Here is a 17577-nt window from a genome sequence, read left to right as displayed (position 1 = left end):
AGACCATCCTGTGTGCAGAAGAGGCCGTGAGCTCTCTGGGAGCAGGAGGGTGAAGACAGAGAAGGAGGCAGGCGGCAGCGGTGTGGGAGCCTGCAGCCAGCCCACCTGGCCCTGGGGGGCAGCTCCTGTGAATTCAGTTCACACCAGGGTGATGGAGTCACTGTGGGTGAAGTGACCCTGTCAGCTCCTAGTATCCCCCAGGGGAGGCTTTCCCTGCAGAAGGATGATCTGTAGAAGAGAAAGCAGTGAGAAGTGGGCTTGGAGTTTGTATCTTAGCTGCTCCTGGTTACATGGAAAGTGGAGAGCTAATTAAAGAGAGCTCCCCAAGAAACAAAACAGATGAGGGGCCAAGACCAAGACAGAAGAGAGAGACCTAGAGCTAGCAAAGAGACCGAAGCGACCTCCTCACCCCTCCCTATGAGAAACCCAGGAGAGAGTGCAGAGGGGGAGCAGCAGGACCGGCCGCCCAGCAGAGGCGCTGACGGAGGGGAGGAGGACTGCCTCGCTCCCGCCTGCTGCTGTCCTTGCACAGGACGTGGTTCTCCTGGGAAAGGAGAACAGACCCCTGGTTCCTGCTCTGCTTGCAGAATTGGCCAGAGCTGCTTCCCCTGAAAATGCAGTCTGCACACAAAAACTTCTGACAGATGCAGCTCATCCATGACCCTGGACTTGAAGCCCCGGAAACAGGCCGAGTCTGCTCTAAATGTCCAGGGTTTGTAGCTCGAATGAATGGGTACTGAGATAGTTAAGTAAATGGCCAGATATTTGCCTAGTGGTTTTGTTTAAGGAATTAGAAGATTGGGAGGGGCATCAGAAGGCCAACAAATATATTTCCAATTTTCCAGAGTAAACGGTAGATTTCCCCAGAGGCTGGTGGAGTTTGGAGCTTGATGTTATACCTGTGTAAGGTTCTAGGAAGTATTTCTAAAGAGATGCTATCTGAGCATGTTGGAAAGGAAACCGAGTGCCCACAGCCAGCATGGACTCACTAAGAGTAAGTTCAGTCATCCTAACCTCATTGCTATCAGCAGATCAGGGGCCTGAGGGCATGGCTGCCTGGGTCCAGCTCCTGGGCCTGCTGCTGACTGAACTTGTGTCTCCCTCTGCGGAAATGCGGGTGACGATCCTAATGTGTCAGGTTACGTGGCCCCACACCGTGTGTGCGGTTAGCAGTAGCTGTTAGGTTCCTTTGTGACACTGAGGATGTATTAGATGTTGAGTAATTGTACAGACCTATTTTCATGGAAACAATAAGAAGATTAGGAGCTAGAGTTTCAGTACAGTTTGCAACTAATTGAGTGCTGTATCCAGAAGGTGCTGGAAAATGGATTGCCGCACCCTGGAGAGACATCAGGTGGCTCTTCCCACAGCCACGTTGGGCATTAACGGCTTAGATGAAGGGTAACAAGGCACACTTACCAAATGTGTAGATGGTAGCTGTGAAGGGAGAGATAAATAACAGCCTAAAACAAGGCTCCATAAACGCCAAGAGCAGCCAGACTATGATGGGATCAAATTAAATATAGATATTTGAGGTCTTACACTTGTGGACCCAACCTTACAAGTATGAATCGGGAATAGGCTTGATAATAGTAGTTAATACTAGCTGTAACAATTACTAAAATGTGGGTAACTTCTTATACTCAAACAAGCCTGTGAAGGAGGTATTGTTGTTATCTCCTTTACAGACAAGCACACTGAAGCGAGATATGGTGAGTGAAGCCAGACAGGAAATGGGGAAGCCAGAATTGGAACCCAGGCAGTCTGACTACAGAGCCCACTATGAGTAAACAAGTTTCCGAATGTATCTGTTAAAATAAACCAGTCTGGTGGCACTGCCCCAAAGCTCCATGTGACCACACAGTGTGCGGCTTAAGGAGCCACTGATGGTCTCTCCCCACCGGGAGCTTACCAGGTGACCATACATAAATGTGTTCCGTTCCAGGCGCGACGCTTTAGGAGGCACATAGACAAATAGATGGCTTGTGGAAGACAGTAGATGGTGAGGGGGACTCAGAACCGGTCATTTGAGGAACGGGCACAGGAACTGGAGGAGAGAAGGCTCAGCAGGCACTTGTCATGGAGCGCTGCTGTGTTTGAGTGGAGCCTCTAGAAAGTGGATGAACCCTGTTTCTGGAAATAACTGGGCCATGGGCTTTGACCCTAGCACAGGAAACACATTCTAACTCGGAGAGCCCCAGAGGTGAACCACACTGTTAGAAGAGTTGAGTTTCTTGTCCTTAGACATAAACATTCAATCATCAAGCAGGAAATAGGGCCAGACAACTTGCTGGGCTCTATGAGAACCAGCCCCTGGCTTAGCATGGCTGCTCCCAGGGTTCCAGCACTGGCTTTGTCAGGACATCTGGGGCCTGCACTTACATAAGTTTTAGGAATCTTTTTAAATTCAATCCACGCTTACCGTGTACTAGCACAGCTAGTAATTCCAGGTCCTCAGGGAGAACAATGCAAAATGAAGAAAATAGACTTAAAGAGAAAAAGGGTGGGATCAGGAGGCCTTTGCAAGCTGATGGCAAGACAGCAAAACAGCCCCAGTTTGCTTTATTATATAGCCATATGCAAATAAGGAAGTCTTTGATACAGTCACACATCTGAGGCAAAAACAGGAACTCTCTTAAGGCATAAGTGAAATCAACCAACATCTGAACAAACAAAAGGTGAGAGGAAGGGCATGTTGCTTCCAGCAACTTAAACAAGTGAAGTGAGGGGATGGGATGATCCAGCAACTTAAACAAGTGAAGTGAGGGGATGGGATGAGTGCAGATACTCAGCTTCTTAGCCAATATGGAAGTGATGGGGGAGAGAACTTAGCCTTTTGCTAAGCCTCGAACTGCAAAAAAGGCTTTGCCACTTGCAGTCTCCCACACACCGTGAAAGTTGGCTGCTTAACCTGCTGGAACTGGGAGATGATTCCTGACCTTTCTCCAAGTTATACCAGGGCCTGGGATGTACTGGCATTTAGGCAGGTGTGAAACGAGAAATCCTGTTCTTTCCCCTGCTGCTGGCCAGGCTAACCACGTGCTGTTCCCTTCATCTCCTGTCTGCTGGCCTCTGTCCCACGCGTGGCTCAGGCTGTCCACTGCTCAGCTCTTCTCTTAAGGGAGGTTCCTCCTTGTCTCTCAGAGTCACAGCCTCGGTCCCTGCCCTCCCACCCAGCTCAGTGCCAGCCCCTCTCGGCACCCTCGGTCCCTGCCCTCCCTCCCAGCTCAGTGCCAACCCCCTCTCGGCACCCTCGGTCCCTGCCCTCCCACCCAGCTCAGTGCCAGCCCCTCTCGGCACCCTCGGTCTCTGCCCTCTTTCCCAGCTCAGTGCCAGCCCCTCTTGGCACCCTCGGTCCCTGCCCTCCCACCCAGCTCAGTGCCAGCCCCTCTCGGCACCCTTGGTCTCTGCCCTCCCACCCAGCTCAGTGCCAGCCCCTCTCGGCACCCTCGGTCTCTGCCCTCCCTCCCAGCTCAGTGCCAGCCTTCAGTCCCTGCCCTCCCTCCCAGCTCAGTGCCAGCCCCCTGTCGGCACCCTCGATCTCTGCCCTCCCTCCCAGCTCAGTGCCAGCCTTCGGTCCCTGCCCTCCCTCCCAGCTCAGTGCCAGACCCCTGTCGGCACCCTCGGTCCCTACCCTCCCTCCCAACTCAGTGCCAGCCCCCTGTCGGCACCCTCGGTCCCTGCCCTCCCTCCCAGCTCAGTGCCAGCCCCCTGTCGGCACCCTCAGTCTCTGCCCTCCCACCCGGTTTAGTGCCAGCCCTTGGTCCCTGCCCTCCCACCCGGCTTAGTGCCAGCCCCTCTCGGCGGCCTCTCCGCAGTTGCTCCTTTTTCACCCCATGGGGCCCGAGCCCAGCTCCCACCGTTAGTAGTCTCCGAGCCCCCTTCTCTGTCTCCTGCCTCAGGGTCATTGAAGTTAGATTCCAGGATTGGCACCGTTTCTTTGCATTTCATGTTTCCTGTAAACCAGATGATAACAAGTAGACTCCCCTAGATGGAGAGATGTGTGTCCCCCTTTTCATGTGGCCCAACGGTGAGCGTCTCGCTCCTGCTTGAGAAATCACCTCAGAGTAAGGAGTCCGCTTCCTCAGACCTGCAGTCAAAGCTGTTGCACAGCATGTTTGGGACCTTTGCCTTTTAGAGCAATGCTTTCTACCCGCCCGTTCCTAAGGAGCCCAGCCCTGGGAGAGCCACCGTCTCAGATCCTTCTTTGGCCTTCTCTGCAGTCAGATCATGACAGCGTGCTTGCTGGGCTCCTGTCGCCGTCCTTCCTCATACTGGTCTCCAGGGGGACTTAGCCACAAAGAAATAGAAGTGACAGTGTCGCAACACCTGACTCATTAATTCCTTAAGTCACTTATTTGTGTGTTCTTCCCAAGTCGCTCAGTGCCTGCCCCGTGTCGGGCACTGTTCTTTAGGGGTGGGGTTCAGCCGGGAACCACCAGACCCCTGCCCTTGCGGCTTCTCCACAGCCGAGACCTCTGTAAACAGACCCCAGGAGCATGTTAAAAGGAGCAGGTGCTCTTCACAAGCATGCCCAATACCTACCCTTAACATCTTCCTGTCCTCTCTCCCTTACACCTGGTCCCCATGATGCACGGAGGTCATCTCAGGGCTCCTGCCTCTGCCATCTCCTCCTTCCCTGTCGGGTCTCAGACGCCTTACAGCATTTCTTACCAGACTTTTGAGATACACTGCAGGTTTTCTAGTTCTGCCTGTGTAATCCCTAAGGGGACTGAGGATAGATTGGGTAGGTGTTCCTGTGCGTACAGAGACTCCCTACCCAGCAGTTTAAACACCTGTGACCCTTTGAGGTGCAACTAGAAGTTGTCTTAAAAATATACTTTGAACCTTGCTTAATGTGACATTTCCCCAAACATATTCCCTGATTTTGTTGGTTCATTCATTTATTAAATATTAAGCTCTCACTATGTGCTGGGCACTGCGTAGGTTCAGGGGTCCAGAGATCAGTAAAAGCAGACATGACCCTTGTTTTTGTAGAATGTACAGCCTATCATGAGACGGTAATCAAATAGTCCCACAGATGTCAAGTCCCACCTGTGACCATGCTTCCATGCTGGTGACAGTCAGGAGGAGTTCCCAGTGGAAGTTATGCTCGAGTTGAGGTCCGGAGGTCGTAGGTACCCAGAGAGGAAAGCCGTGCCATAAAGGCCTTTCAGAGAAGGGTGTACACAAAGCAGGTGACAGACGAGCTCCCCGCAGAACCCCTGTGAATAATGCGTCCCACAAAGGGGCCAGAGCTGTGGTGCTTTCCACGTGGTTTGCCCGCAGCACGTTTCTTAGAGCAGTTTCCATTTCCATGGCCCTTGGACACACGGGGAAACACGGGTTCATTGTTGCCTGGGTACCACAAACATAAACAGCCAAGAGTACAAGTTAAGGAAAGTTGGTTCTGAGAAGTGGGATTACTGGCACCAGTCTCTCCAGTAGGGGGGCTCTGAAGGAATTTAATTCATTAATTTACCAAACACTGACTGGCCATTCCCGCTGTCACATGCTCCCGTTTCTTTTTCCCACCTAGAGAGACCAGGTCCTTGAAAGCAGGGGCCACATCTTTTTTCTCTGTGCCCCTCGCACTGGAACTTGACCTGGCAGGCACATAGTAGTTTTCTGAATGAATGACCCTTGACACGTTCCTGGGAAATCCATGGGGTGAAAAAACTCTCACAGTAATACAGACTTGGACTCAAAGTCTTACTGACGTGTGATCCTACATCTCTGCTTACTGCTTACTGAGGAGGTAATGTGTATAAAATGACAGCTTCTAAAACGCATTCTACCTCTGCAGAAGATCGCATTAGCTAGGAAACTGAATGCAGTTTAATGTAGGGGAAGGAAATGGGACCTCTAGTGCTTTTTCTAATTAAGGAAGTTTCCTTTTTCTCCCCTAGGAGCAGTGTTCTGTTTGACATTTTGTCACAGTGTTTACTTTTATTTCACTTCCATTCTGTATTCTCTGTCTTTGAATATATATTTCCATTACCTTATATGTTTGTTTTTATATTTTTCCTACTAAGAGCTGTAGATATGTGACTAATCATAATCATTAAAACCACAATTTCAAATAATTGATTTTATTTACTCATACAAAATCAGTAGTTTCAATAAAGTTCATGCTCAGATGTTTTTAAGTAATTTTAAGGACAGTTTTTATTCGGTAAAATAGCGTGGACTATTTTAGGATTCTCATTTCTAAAAGAACTTGAATGCAGAACAACTTTTTAACAATATATTTTCTTTTTCTAGGATTTGCTTACAAGACATAAATTGCTCAGTGCAGAATTTTTGGAACAGCATTATGATAGAGTAAGTATATGAAATATGATTTTAAAATAGCATATTTTAAGTGTTACCAAAATGAAAGATTTAAATTAGATTTTTGTACCAGAGTGTTGATTTTTGCATATGTCCAGTTTTAACATAGTGCCATAGTTATTTCTCTACTGGAACAAGGCATTGAGTGTTACTCGGTTGGAAGCAGACTTTGTCTTTTTGACGGACCCGCTGCCCTGTCCCCTGCTGTGGAGGAGGAGGGGCACCTGGGTGCTGAGCGAGGGCGCACAGTAAGGGGAGAGGAAACGACTGTCCCCTGTCCCAGCGCCCGCCCAGCAGGGGTCACTCGAACACTGACAAACGGAAAGGACAGAGGGAGGCCAGGCCCAGCTCTGTCCCAGCCCTGCTGACTCCTGGTCACCACCGAGGCCCTCCCCACCGGGGGACTCGAAAGTCCATCCTCTTTTGTGAACTGAGGACATTGGAGTAGCCCAGCGGTGAGTCCCTTCCAGCTGGAGTGGATGTCACACTTCCTGGGAGTAGAGCCTTGGGGTTTGTACAGGATTCCTAGTGCGCCAGTTGCCCCTAAGCGCCCAGCAGCCTTCAGGCCACACAGGCCACAGTGTCGGATGTCCCCTCTACCGCGTGCCACCTCCACCTCCACCTCCGGAGTTTAACTTCCACGCCCAGGACCTGGTGGGCGCTCTCACCGAGCTACAGCGACAGCCCGCTTCACTCTCCAGTCATCTCGCCAGGTTTCCTGAGGTCTCCTTTTTCCACTAGTCATTGGAATTTTTGAAATCCTAGGTATTGTCACTCTTCATTGTTCATTTTGTTCTTAACTAAATTTACAATTCTTAAAAATCTTGAAAAAATCTTGAAAAAATCAAAACCTATGCTTTCTAATTCTTTTGTGTTCCCTGCTCCCTGTATTTGCCTCCCACTCCCACGCAGAGTACCAGTGCGCCCTCAAACAGCCTCGTTGGGGCCTGAGCGTGGCCGCCGTTTGTTTTGATTTTTGCCTGTGTGTCTGGGTGTGGGTGTGTTGCCTTTTGAGTGTTTGTTGGTTTGAAATGGCAGCGTGGCCGTTTCATCGGTGCTTCTTTACAGTAGTTAGAAGCGTGGGCTTCGGCACCAGACTGCCTGCCATCTGGCTCCAGCCCCGGCCCCTGGGTGCCCCAGCCCTCGGGCCCTCCCCTCGTTGTCCGTCTGTGCCCTTGGCCCTCCAGCCTTGTGAGGTTGCTCTCGGTTGCTGTGGGGACGGAATAGGGTGTGTGTGGAGCGCACAGCACCAGCTGCAGCGCACACTAGCTGTTGTTTCTATTACCAAGTGGTCTCCGAGATGGTTTTTAACATGCCTCTGTCTTAACCTAAAGCCTGCCAGATACATACTAACCAATTTCCAAGAAATTGGCTGCAGCCAGGGGCATCAGTTTCACAGTAAAAGATTTTCCATGTTATTAGTGAATGGCATTGGTTAACAGGATTTTAGAAAAATTCAGTTGAGGCAACTAACGAGAAATGTTTGCAAGAAAGTAGGTGATATGGGTGGTTTACATTAAACCAGAGGTGAGTGTAGTGCACCAGAACGCATGCTCCGAGGTTCTGGACGCCCTGGCTCCAAGCTCTGATAAGCAGAGCAGAGGGGACACGGTGAGGTAACGGAGCGCAGTCTCTTGTGAAGCGGAGGATGCCCGTCTCCCAGAGGCAGCGGCCTCTCCGAGCCCCGGGGCCAGAGCAGCTCCCCGCCTGGCGCACCCCGGGGGGCCGGGTGGCAGGCTGTGCAGTGGCGCAGACCTCTGAGGAGCCCAGGTGGCTCCTGTCCTGTCCTGTCCTAACACAGGGGCGAACCTGGCCCATCGGGAGGAGTATGTGAGAATCATTTCTTGCAACTAAGATTTATGTAGCAGAAAAGTTTAACTTGGGCTTTCTGTCAAGAACTTGAGTTGTACATGTTCCATATTCCTAGTGAAAGGCGCTCCCGTCATCTTGATCATTGGTGTGATTACCAGTTAAGGAGAAGGAGGGTTAACAGCCTTCTCTGAGGCAGGTATCCAACTTACTCACATGGCGAGCAGCTCGCCACCCCGCCTGTCCCCAGCGGTGAACGGAGGATCCGGTGCACAGCGGTTCTGGGTCAACTCCGGACCGAGGCTCCTCTCCCCCAAAGGGCCAGATCGTAAATATGCAGGCTCTGTGGGTCTTACATCTCTTGTCAGCTCTCCCATTTCACTGCAAAAGCCGCCATGAACATACATAAGTGAATTTGTTTCCAATAGAGCAGTGAGCATAGCTATGCTCCAATAAAAACTTGATTTAGCCTGACCTGTGGTGGCACAGTGGATAAAGCGTTGACCTGGAAATGCAGAGGTCGCCGGTTCGAAACCCTGGGCTTGCCTGGTCAAGGCACATATGGGAGTTGATGCTTCCAGCTCCTCCCCCCCTTCTCTCTCTCTGTCTCTCCCTCTCCTCTCTAAAATGAATAAATAGGCCCTGGCCAGTTGGCTCAGTGGTAGAGCGTCGGCCTGGCGTGCGGAAGTCCCGGGTTCAATTCCCAGCCAGGGCACACAGGAGAGGCGCCCATCTGCTTCTCCACCCCTCCCCCTCTCCTTCCTCTCTGTCTCTCTCTTCCCCTCCCGCAGCTGAGGCTCCATTGGAGCAAAGGATGGCCTGGGCGCTAGGGATGGCTCCATGGCCTCTGCCCCAGGCGCTAAAGTGGCTCTGGTCGCAACAGAGCGACGCCCTGGATGGGCAGAGCATCGCCCCCTGGTGGGCATGCCAGGTAGATCCCGGTCGGGTGCATGCGGGAGTCTGTCTGACAGCCTCCCCGTTTCCAGCTTCAGAAAAATACAAAAAATAAAAATAAATAAATGAATAAATAAAAAAATAAAAAATAAAAACTTGATTTATAAAAACAGGCAGTGGGCTGGATTTGGCCCGTGAGCCACAGTTTGCCAACCCCTCCTCCTAACCCCAGATGAGTGACTGCTGAAGACCCAGCATAAAGCGTAGGCACAAACTATGGTAGCGTGGACAGTCCCCAAGCGGGCATCCTCCACCCCACCATGGCCAGTGCGGCCTGAGGCCACGCTGGTGCCTCAGAACTAGAACTTTCCACCTTACTGTAGTTAAAACAGAAACCAACACACGTGTAAGTGTGCGTGGCTGCGTGTGTCCTCCAGCTCGCTGGCCCTCTCCTAACCTCTTGAGAATGGAGCCGCCTTCCATTTCCGCTTCCCTGCCCTCACGGGGCCCTCACCACTCCGGTGACGCTGTGTGCATTCTGCAGGTTTCTGCTCCTGCCGTGTCCTCCCTCTTTATCCTCCAGGAACACCTGTGCTCCCCCAATTTCCGAATGAAACCCCGCCCACTATTCCGGTTCTAGCCCAGGTCGCGCGTTCTCTAGGACATCTCCCGGTTCAACGCAGTGCTAAATTACCTTTCTCTTCTGTTCTTAATTATTCTCTCTCCTTGCTTGAGGCGTTGAAAGAACAGGTAACTCTTCTCTTTGTGGCTGTGCTTGGGACTGGTTGAGTTCTCGTCGAGTTCTCGTCTGTAAAGAATGTGACTATTCTAATACCAAGAAATGGTAGCTGCCGCAGCGGTGAGGAAAAGTCGGTTAGGTTCCTGCACGTGGAGTTTGGGTGACAGAAGAGGACCAGATTTAAGCTACATATGGACCTGTCTAGAGCTGGGAGGGACCCGTCCCGGAGCTCTCTTCACAGAGGTGACGGACAGCTGTCACCCCGGGGGTCTCAAGGTGCTTCAGAGGAAGATACGGAACGGGTGGGAGGAAGCGAGCTTGGGCCTTTGTGCTGTTAAAAGGTTCTGCTCAAACTTTATAACATTATTTACCAGTCATCAAAAAATAACTGATATGTGTTGTTTTTTTGTCTTAGTTCTTCAGTGAATATGAGAAGTTACTTCATTCAGAAAATTATGTGACAAAAAGGCAGTCACTCAAGGTATGACAGGGTATTTATTTTATGTGGCTATTTCTCTCCCCCCTGTGTTTGAATTGGGGGTTGGGGAGGGAAATGCCGCGTGTGGGTCTGGACCGTTAGGGGAAACACGCCGTCCATGGTGAGCCTCTGTGGGAGGAGCAGGCTGCAGTGGTCCCCACAAAGCGTCCCCCCAGGCCCCCACCGCCCCCTCGTGCATCCGAGACACTGCCGTGCAGTACACAGAACTAGGAAGAGGACTTCGTCTCTCAGCAGTGCAGTGTTTGAGATTAGAAGTTAGAATTCTATCAGTTAGATGCAGACAGACGCTGCCCAGGTGGCAGGGACCTGCCGTGGGGTGGGGGGGTGAGCAGTGAGACTGTGGACAGACAGGCTGGTGGCTCCACACTACAGGGGATGCACAGCTCCGCCGGGAGTCACATGGCGTGCTCAGGACTACGTCGCTCACAAGGGGCGGGCGGGCGGGCGGGGGCCAGCCCCTCCCCACTCTGCTCTGGCCTGTCCCCAGGGTGCCCAGCCTGCCCGCTGCAGCCACTCCACGTGAAGGGGTGACCGCTGCTTTCCAAAAAGGAAAAACCTGGAATAAGCCACGATGACTTAAAAATGAAGGGCTGGGAAAGGGTAATCAACCTCCATAGAACTCAGCCCGAAGATGGGCTTCTTTCAGCTTAATTGTGTTATGGATTGATGTTATCAGTGAGGAGGCGTCACTAAGGGGGAAATGGAGGGTCTTCAGGGCACTTGGCTTAAGAAGGAACCGAATAGTTCTCATTTTTATAAACCAGTCTGACTTAAGAGGTAACTTGGGCATGTGTAGAAGCTAGTGAATGGAAAACTTTAGTCGTGACCATTTGTCCTGTGAAATTCAGTTAAAGAAAATTTTAAAATTATGAAATTAATTTTTAGTTAGACTAACAAGGTTTGTGGTTAGTTAATAGGAATTATCAATAGCTTCTGAACATTTTCTTTGATAAGCTCTTTTTAGTGAGATAACACAAATGTATTTTCAAGAAGCCTGAAGGTTCTCTTCAGAGCAGTGTCAGACTCGCCATAGGTGTAAACTTAGCCCAAAGGAGAATAGGTGTCTGAGTGGCAGAGAGTGGGCACTTGATAGCTTTTAGGTCGTAATTCAGTTCACATCATCAGTCTTCTGAGTGCCTAGTAATTCTCTGTGCTTAATAGGGAGCGAGTGTGGGACAGACAGGAAGGGAAAGAGATGAGAAGCATCAGTTCATAGTTGAGGCACCTTAGTTCATTGATTGTTTCTCATACGTGCCTTGACTGGGGCAGGGGGAAGGGGGGCTCCAGCTGAGCCAGCAACCCCATGCTCAAGCCGGGGACCTTTATCAAATCTGGGTCCTCTGTGCCCCAGGCTGATGCTCTGTCCACTGAGCCACCACCTGGTCAGGCTAAATGAATTATTTTTTAAACTTTGGTTTTTCTTTGACTCTTATGGTAATATAGAATAAATCTTTAAATGTCTTCTCAGCTTCTCGGTGAACTATTATTAGACCGACACAACTTCACAATTATGACAAAATACATCAGTAAACCTGAGAACCTCAAATTAATGATGAACCTTCTACGAGACAAAAGTCGTAACATCCAGTTTGAGGCCTTTCACGTTTTTAAGGTAGAGTACTAAAACCATAAACTATTTTCTTCTAAAGTTGTTAATCTCATTTTATTTACAAATTTCTGAAATATTATATCCTCACTGTGATACAATTAGATTCATTTAATTTCTATATTTGTGTGGTTCAACAATTAAGCAGAAAAATAGACCCAGAAACAGGGTAAACCATTTAGATTTGGGAACAGAATAAGTTTATTTACACAGGAGTGCCATTTATCTTTGTCACAGAAGATTATTCATCGCAAAATGAGGGGATTCCGTGTCCACTACTTTCTGTGGAGGATTTTATTCTCAAGATCCATTCTGACCTTTTGTGCTCAGAAATAAATTCTACTCATTTTATCCTAAAATCAGCATCTATATTTAATACCCATTACTGAGTTTCAGTGCATGAATGAATGTGCCAGTACTTTTTGAGCTAATGCATGTCTTTTTTTAATTTTCAAATTGTAAAATAAGATTTTCCAAAGCACACACCTGACCGAGTTACCCCAGTGTCACCACGTGCCCCGGGGAGGTAGGCTGGCTGTGTCCTAAGTGTCCTGCATCCGTTCTTTCCCTGTGGCTCATAGTGAATTCTCTCCGGCAGGTGTTTGTTGCCAATCCAAACAAGACACAACCCATCCTAGACATCCTCCTCAAGAACCAGACCAAACTCATAGAGTTCCTCAGCAAGTTTCAGAACGACAGGACCGAGGACGAGCAGTTTAACGACGAGAAGACCTATTTAGTCAAACAGATCAGGGACTTGAAGAGACCAGCTCAGCAAGAAGCCTAACTCCCCATAAACATCCAAAATATTAAATCCAAACCCAGCACCTGCTGTTAGCTCTTCAGCATCAGGCACTCTTACGACCCACGGGGAACATTACTGCTAATCTGCTGTTAAGTAAACGGTTTTTCCTTTTTCCTTGTTTTGTTTTTAGTCCAACCCGGAGAACGTAGCTGCTGCTTTCTTGCACACTAGAGCACACGTGGACTTTCTCTTGATCTTTGTGTCATGTCAGATTCGGAGACTGTTTGCTGTAGGAGTTCTGAACGTGGCAGGTTCACGAGGGCAAGGACAGGTGCAGTGTGGTGGGGGACGAGGCGTGACGGGGCCAGCCTCCGCCTGCGGGTGTGCGTGTCTGTGTGAGAGCCGAGGTGGTCTGGCGGGTTTGGCCTCTGAGCGAGGCTTGTGCAGAGCGCGTGTCTCCGGGAGCTGACCCATGCTGGGAGCTTTCTGGGTGGATCAAGTGGACGTGCGAATAAATTGATACTGAAACTTAGCAACTTCTTCAAGTGTGAAGCTTCGTAAGGTCATAAGGAAAATGTATATATGCTTTTCAGAGCTTTCTAGAATTTTTTGACATTTGATTTTCTTGAGACTTGTAAACCTGGATATGTTGGAAGGTATTTGTTCATTTCCCTTTTGGAAAGTCTTTTCAAACAGTCGAGCTAGCAACGACACCTCACGTCTCATTTCAACGATTCTTACAGGTTTTTTTTGTATATAATTCTTAGAATGCTCCTTTCTTTTAAATGATTTAATTTGTACAGCAGAGGAATGTTATTGTATTAGTATGTAACTATTACCTAATACTGAATTTTTGCAAAAAATGAATGCTTGTGTAATTGAAATACTTCAGATCACATGAAAATGCTGATTTAACATTTAAGTATCACAGCATTAAAAGAAAGCAAACCAGCCCTTTGTACTCAGTTATCTTAACGGGTGCCATCGGTAGGGTGAGTACAGACTTGGCGCTCGGCTCCACTCTCCTGCATTCTTTGGCCTTATTCATTTAAAATGAGTCATGAGTTTGCTAGATCTGTGAACGATACGGATTATGCTAAATTAATGCTGATTCTTTGTGTGTGGGGGAGACCTGTAGAGCACCTTTTGTTTTTAGAGTAAGTAATCCAGTACAATAGTTGTGAAACTGAATAATTAAGACTTTGGCTTCTCTTAGGAAAAGAGTTCCTAGTCATAGGTGTCCTATGGGGAAATTTATTTTTTTTAATGTCCTATTCCTTAATGCTGCAAATTATCAGTATTTATAAAATAACTGATTTTGCACCACTTTTTTGTTACTGTGACCACGGCAGAACAATGTCTCCTAGAATATATCTATGTAAAGTTATTAGAATGGTATCTGTTCATCTTAGCGAAACAAAGATCACAACTAACAACTTACAAATCCGAGTTTGCCAGTCCGAATCAGCATGGCTGTGCCTAAGACATTTACACGATCTCCTTTGCTAGCCTCTCTTACTAATTGAATTCTTCACGGGCCAGTAAAACGAGACTCCCAAGTGATGACTCGGCAGGTTGTCGGACCTCCTTCTAGGAATACCGTTTAGGAAAAGAGCTCCAGTAACTACAGATGTGTTTTATTCTATTTAATTAAATGGCAGTCTACATTCTCATTGGTTTTCTTAAGGCTGTCTTGATTAAAATCCATGTAAAACCATTCATGTGTTTCCATTGGAAGTAGGGAAAGTGATGTTTGGGAAGGCAGACTTGGCCATGATGAGGCATCCTGGCTCTGGGGGTCGGGTGCTGGGGGTTGCAGTTTGATGTGAGAACGTTATTACACCGAGTGGAGGACAGGGCTCTTTGCCAAGCTGAGTCCTAGAACAAGAAGCAAGGCAGCGTCCACTCTGGCCACGCCTTTGTAGTGCCCGAGCGAGGGGACGGTGAGGGCAGTGCTCAGAAACACCTGTTCCTGTCACTTTGGAGTTGGGAGCATGAAGATTTGGGGAGTGTTTTGTTTGTTTTTAAACAAAAATGAGAAAACATTCGAAGTTAAAAAGTTGCAATTGAAGTTATGACCATTTAATATATTCATATTACCAAAACTGTTATACTGGAAGTGATTTTGTGTTTTAAAGGTTTAATTTTACATAAGTCAGTTACTCAATGTGATTTTTAACCCTTAAAAAAAAGGTGGAGATGTATACAATTGTTAACCATGCCGTGCAAACATTTCCTTTCTCTTGAGGAAAAGTAAATTTCTCATCAGACTATCTGGCTGGCCCTGTAATTTAAAGTAAAATAAAATTTTGGAGAAACAGCATTGGTCGTGTTCATGGTGTCTTACAGACCGCTGGGTTTGTGTCCTTGTGAACAGCCCTGTCAGGAGACATAAGTACAACTGTCACAGACTGTGACCAGAAACAGCGCGCGCGCGCGTGCACACACACACACACACACACACCTTTCTAAGCCCTTTTTTTAATTCAGGGTTTGATTTTTGGTGTCAGGCGTGACTTCTACTTACGTCAGAGAGCATGGCCGCCTCGCCTGTCCTTTCCCAGCAGAGTGTCATTTGGCCTTTGGACAACATCACAGTGACACCGTAGCACGTTGCACTTACAGAGCGGATCCTTCCTGCCGGCTCCAGGACCTGCATTAACGGAGGGACAGCCTCGGCCTTGGCAAGAGCCTGATGAGCCGCGAGAGGGAGCTGCCCGAGTGAGAGGATTCGGGAGCGCCGTGTCCGGGCACCTGGCAGAAGCCGTGTCCTCCAGGCCATCTGTCGCATGGAGCACACACCTGTCCTCAGTTTTCATTTTCACCTGTGGGGCATGCGTTCCCCCTTCTCAGATGATGGCAAGGGGCGTGCTCGGGCCAAGAACATCTCATTATCATTTTTCCAGGTGGTTCAGTCTATTTGTATGTTGTAGCTCTCCAAAGATGGCAGGGTCCCCTGTGGTTAGAACTCAGGTCTGTCCACTCTCTGCACAGGAGGCGCAGACGGGAAGGGGCCGCACTGGGGCTGGATTCATCAGTGCAACTTCTACTTCCTGTCCCTGGCCAGTCTGGTGTCCCCTCCCTCTGCTCAAAACCGGAAACAGCCTCCGGCTGCTCAGAGCACCGGGTGGGTGTCACCCTGCCTTCCTTGTTCCTAAGGATCGCACAGGACAGTGACTGCCCCATGAGGCTGCAGTGTCCAGAGCTCGGGCATTCTGGGGGCTAGGCCACTCCAGAGCAGAGTGGTCCCACCACAGAGTCCACCAGAAACGCCCTGAGGACAGACGACACTGGCGTGGGATGGGCCGCCCCTCAGCTACTCCTCGGTTTACAGGGGTGTCCTCCCCGGCCATTTCGGGTCCCTGCCACGTCTCCTAGAGCCTGGTGGCCTCCCTCTCACCGCCTGGTTTCAGCCTGAAGGTGGGCTTGGCTGGCTCCCCAAACCAGCCCCAGCGGAAGACCCCTCGGGAGCCGTCTGAGCACACCCCACCTCAGCTCTCCACTAAGAAGGGGCCACCAGCTTCTGCCTGCCAGCACTTCGCTTCCAGTCAGCCTCCATCCTCCACCAAGACTGTAGGGACAATGAGCCTCTGACCCTCTCCCAGAGTCTTCTGCCACCACCCCCCGAGTCCACAGACGACAGTGATGGTGGCCCGGGACCATGTCACCCCACAGCTCATGGGGATGCCAAGGTTGGTTCCCTGTGGCTGTTGGGCCAAGGGCAGGTGCCTGCCCATCCTGGGGGTCTAGGCCTTCCAGCGCGGTGGCCACCAGCTCTCTGTGCAGGAGACTGTCCCCTGTGGTTGCTGGAATACTTCTAGAGAGTCATAGTTTTATACCTCCACAAAATGGGCTTGGCCTCATCAGAACGCCTGTTCTTTGTAGTAAGACATTTTTATGCCTCAGTACCTGGTCTTCCATGAAATAACATGGTCCCGGCTGCTTTGGGTTTCCTGAGATCCTACAGGAGCGGTGGACAGGAACACACCAGCCCAGGGAAGCTTCTGGACCGGGCTGCTCCCCAGCGGGCTCCCTCCCTCCCCCATGGTGCCCACACATGCCCCTCTGTGCAGCGAAGACCTCTGCATGTCCCTGCCTTAGAAAGTCACCTGTAGGGAGAAGGCAGTGAGGGTCCCAGGCTCCTTTCCCCGCAGTGTGCCGCCTGGTGCTCAGCGGGACCTCCCCCACGGCGGGTGGGGCGGATGGAGGGGGGCTGGGCGCTGAGCCTCCCCACATGGACACACTCAGAGGACCTGCACCCCCTGGCACCCACTTCTGCCCCTGAAACCTGCTGTAGCCCTGGGCGCCAGAAGCAGCCCCCCACCCCCACCCAGGGCATGGAGCCCAGCAGGGATTGCCAGCAGGACTGAGCCCCAAGGCCACCGTGTTAATGGCTTAATGACATACCTTTTGTCCCAATTCCTCCCCTCTCCTGCCTCATACATCACACTGGACCAGGGCTTCCTGGCATCAAGTCCCAAATAAATGACTAGCGTTTAAACCCTTGGCCCCGGGCTCTTCTTCTGGGGAGACCTAACCGCGACATACTGTTCCTTCAAACCCAGAGGCATAGCAGCGTGCTTGTGCTGAGCCCCGTGGAGGAGGCCAGGGGAGGCAAAAGGCTGTCACCACACTCCAAGAAGCACCCTGTCCCTCCCACATCTGGCCGCAGTGTGCGCTGGAGCCTGACAGCAGGTACCGCGTGGCCCGGCTTGTGGTCACCGCAAGGCTGCTGGTGACCACAGCTTCTGCTGCCTGAGGCCCCAGCCCCGCCACACCCCAGCTCCCCCAGGTCCGGCCAGCTGGCACCTCTGGGGTCTTATCTTTCTAAAATAGCTGGACAGACCACACCCGCTGCACAGAGATTACTCTTCACGGTCATTAACCCTGGAAAATGCCCAATTCCCTCACGTTCCACCTCCTTCCCCCCCCCAAAAAAAAAACTTTTCTGA

At 50.2% G+C, this 17577-nt stretch overlaps 1 protein-coding gene across 3 annotated transcripts in view; it reads left to right on the top strand.

Annotated features, from left to right (window-relative positions):
- CAB39 (calcium binding protein 39) overlaps window positions 1-14948 on the top strand; it is a 79003-nt gene extending 64055 nt beyond the window's left edge. For all 3 annotated transcript variants that reach the window (XM_066279423.1, XM_066279424.1, XM_066279425.1), the window contains 4 exons: window positions 6265-6324; window positions 10191-10256; window positions 11743-11886; window positions 12479-14948. In XM_066279423.1, coding sequence (XP_066135520.1) covers window positions 6265-6324; window positions 10191-10256; window positions 11743-11886; window positions 12479-12667 — 459 coding nt within the window. In that variant the 3' untranslated portion in view covers window positions 12668-14948. The remainder of the gene's footprint in view (window positions 1-6264; window positions 6325-10190; window positions 10257-11742; window positions 11887-12478) is intronic.
- Window positions 14949-17577: the final 2629 nt, after the last annotated feature.

This window comes from Saccopteryx bilineata, chromosome 5 (genome assembly GCF_036850765.1).
Source record: "Saccopteryx bilineata isolate mSacBil1 chromosome 5, mSacBil1_pri_phased_curated, whole genome shotgun sequence".
In the NCBI taxonomy this organism is placed as follows: Eukaryota; Metazoa; Chordata; class Mammalia; order Chiroptera; family Emballonuridae; genus Saccopteryx; species Saccopteryx bilineata.
This window is presented reverse-complemented; position numbering and strand designations above follow the sequence as displayed.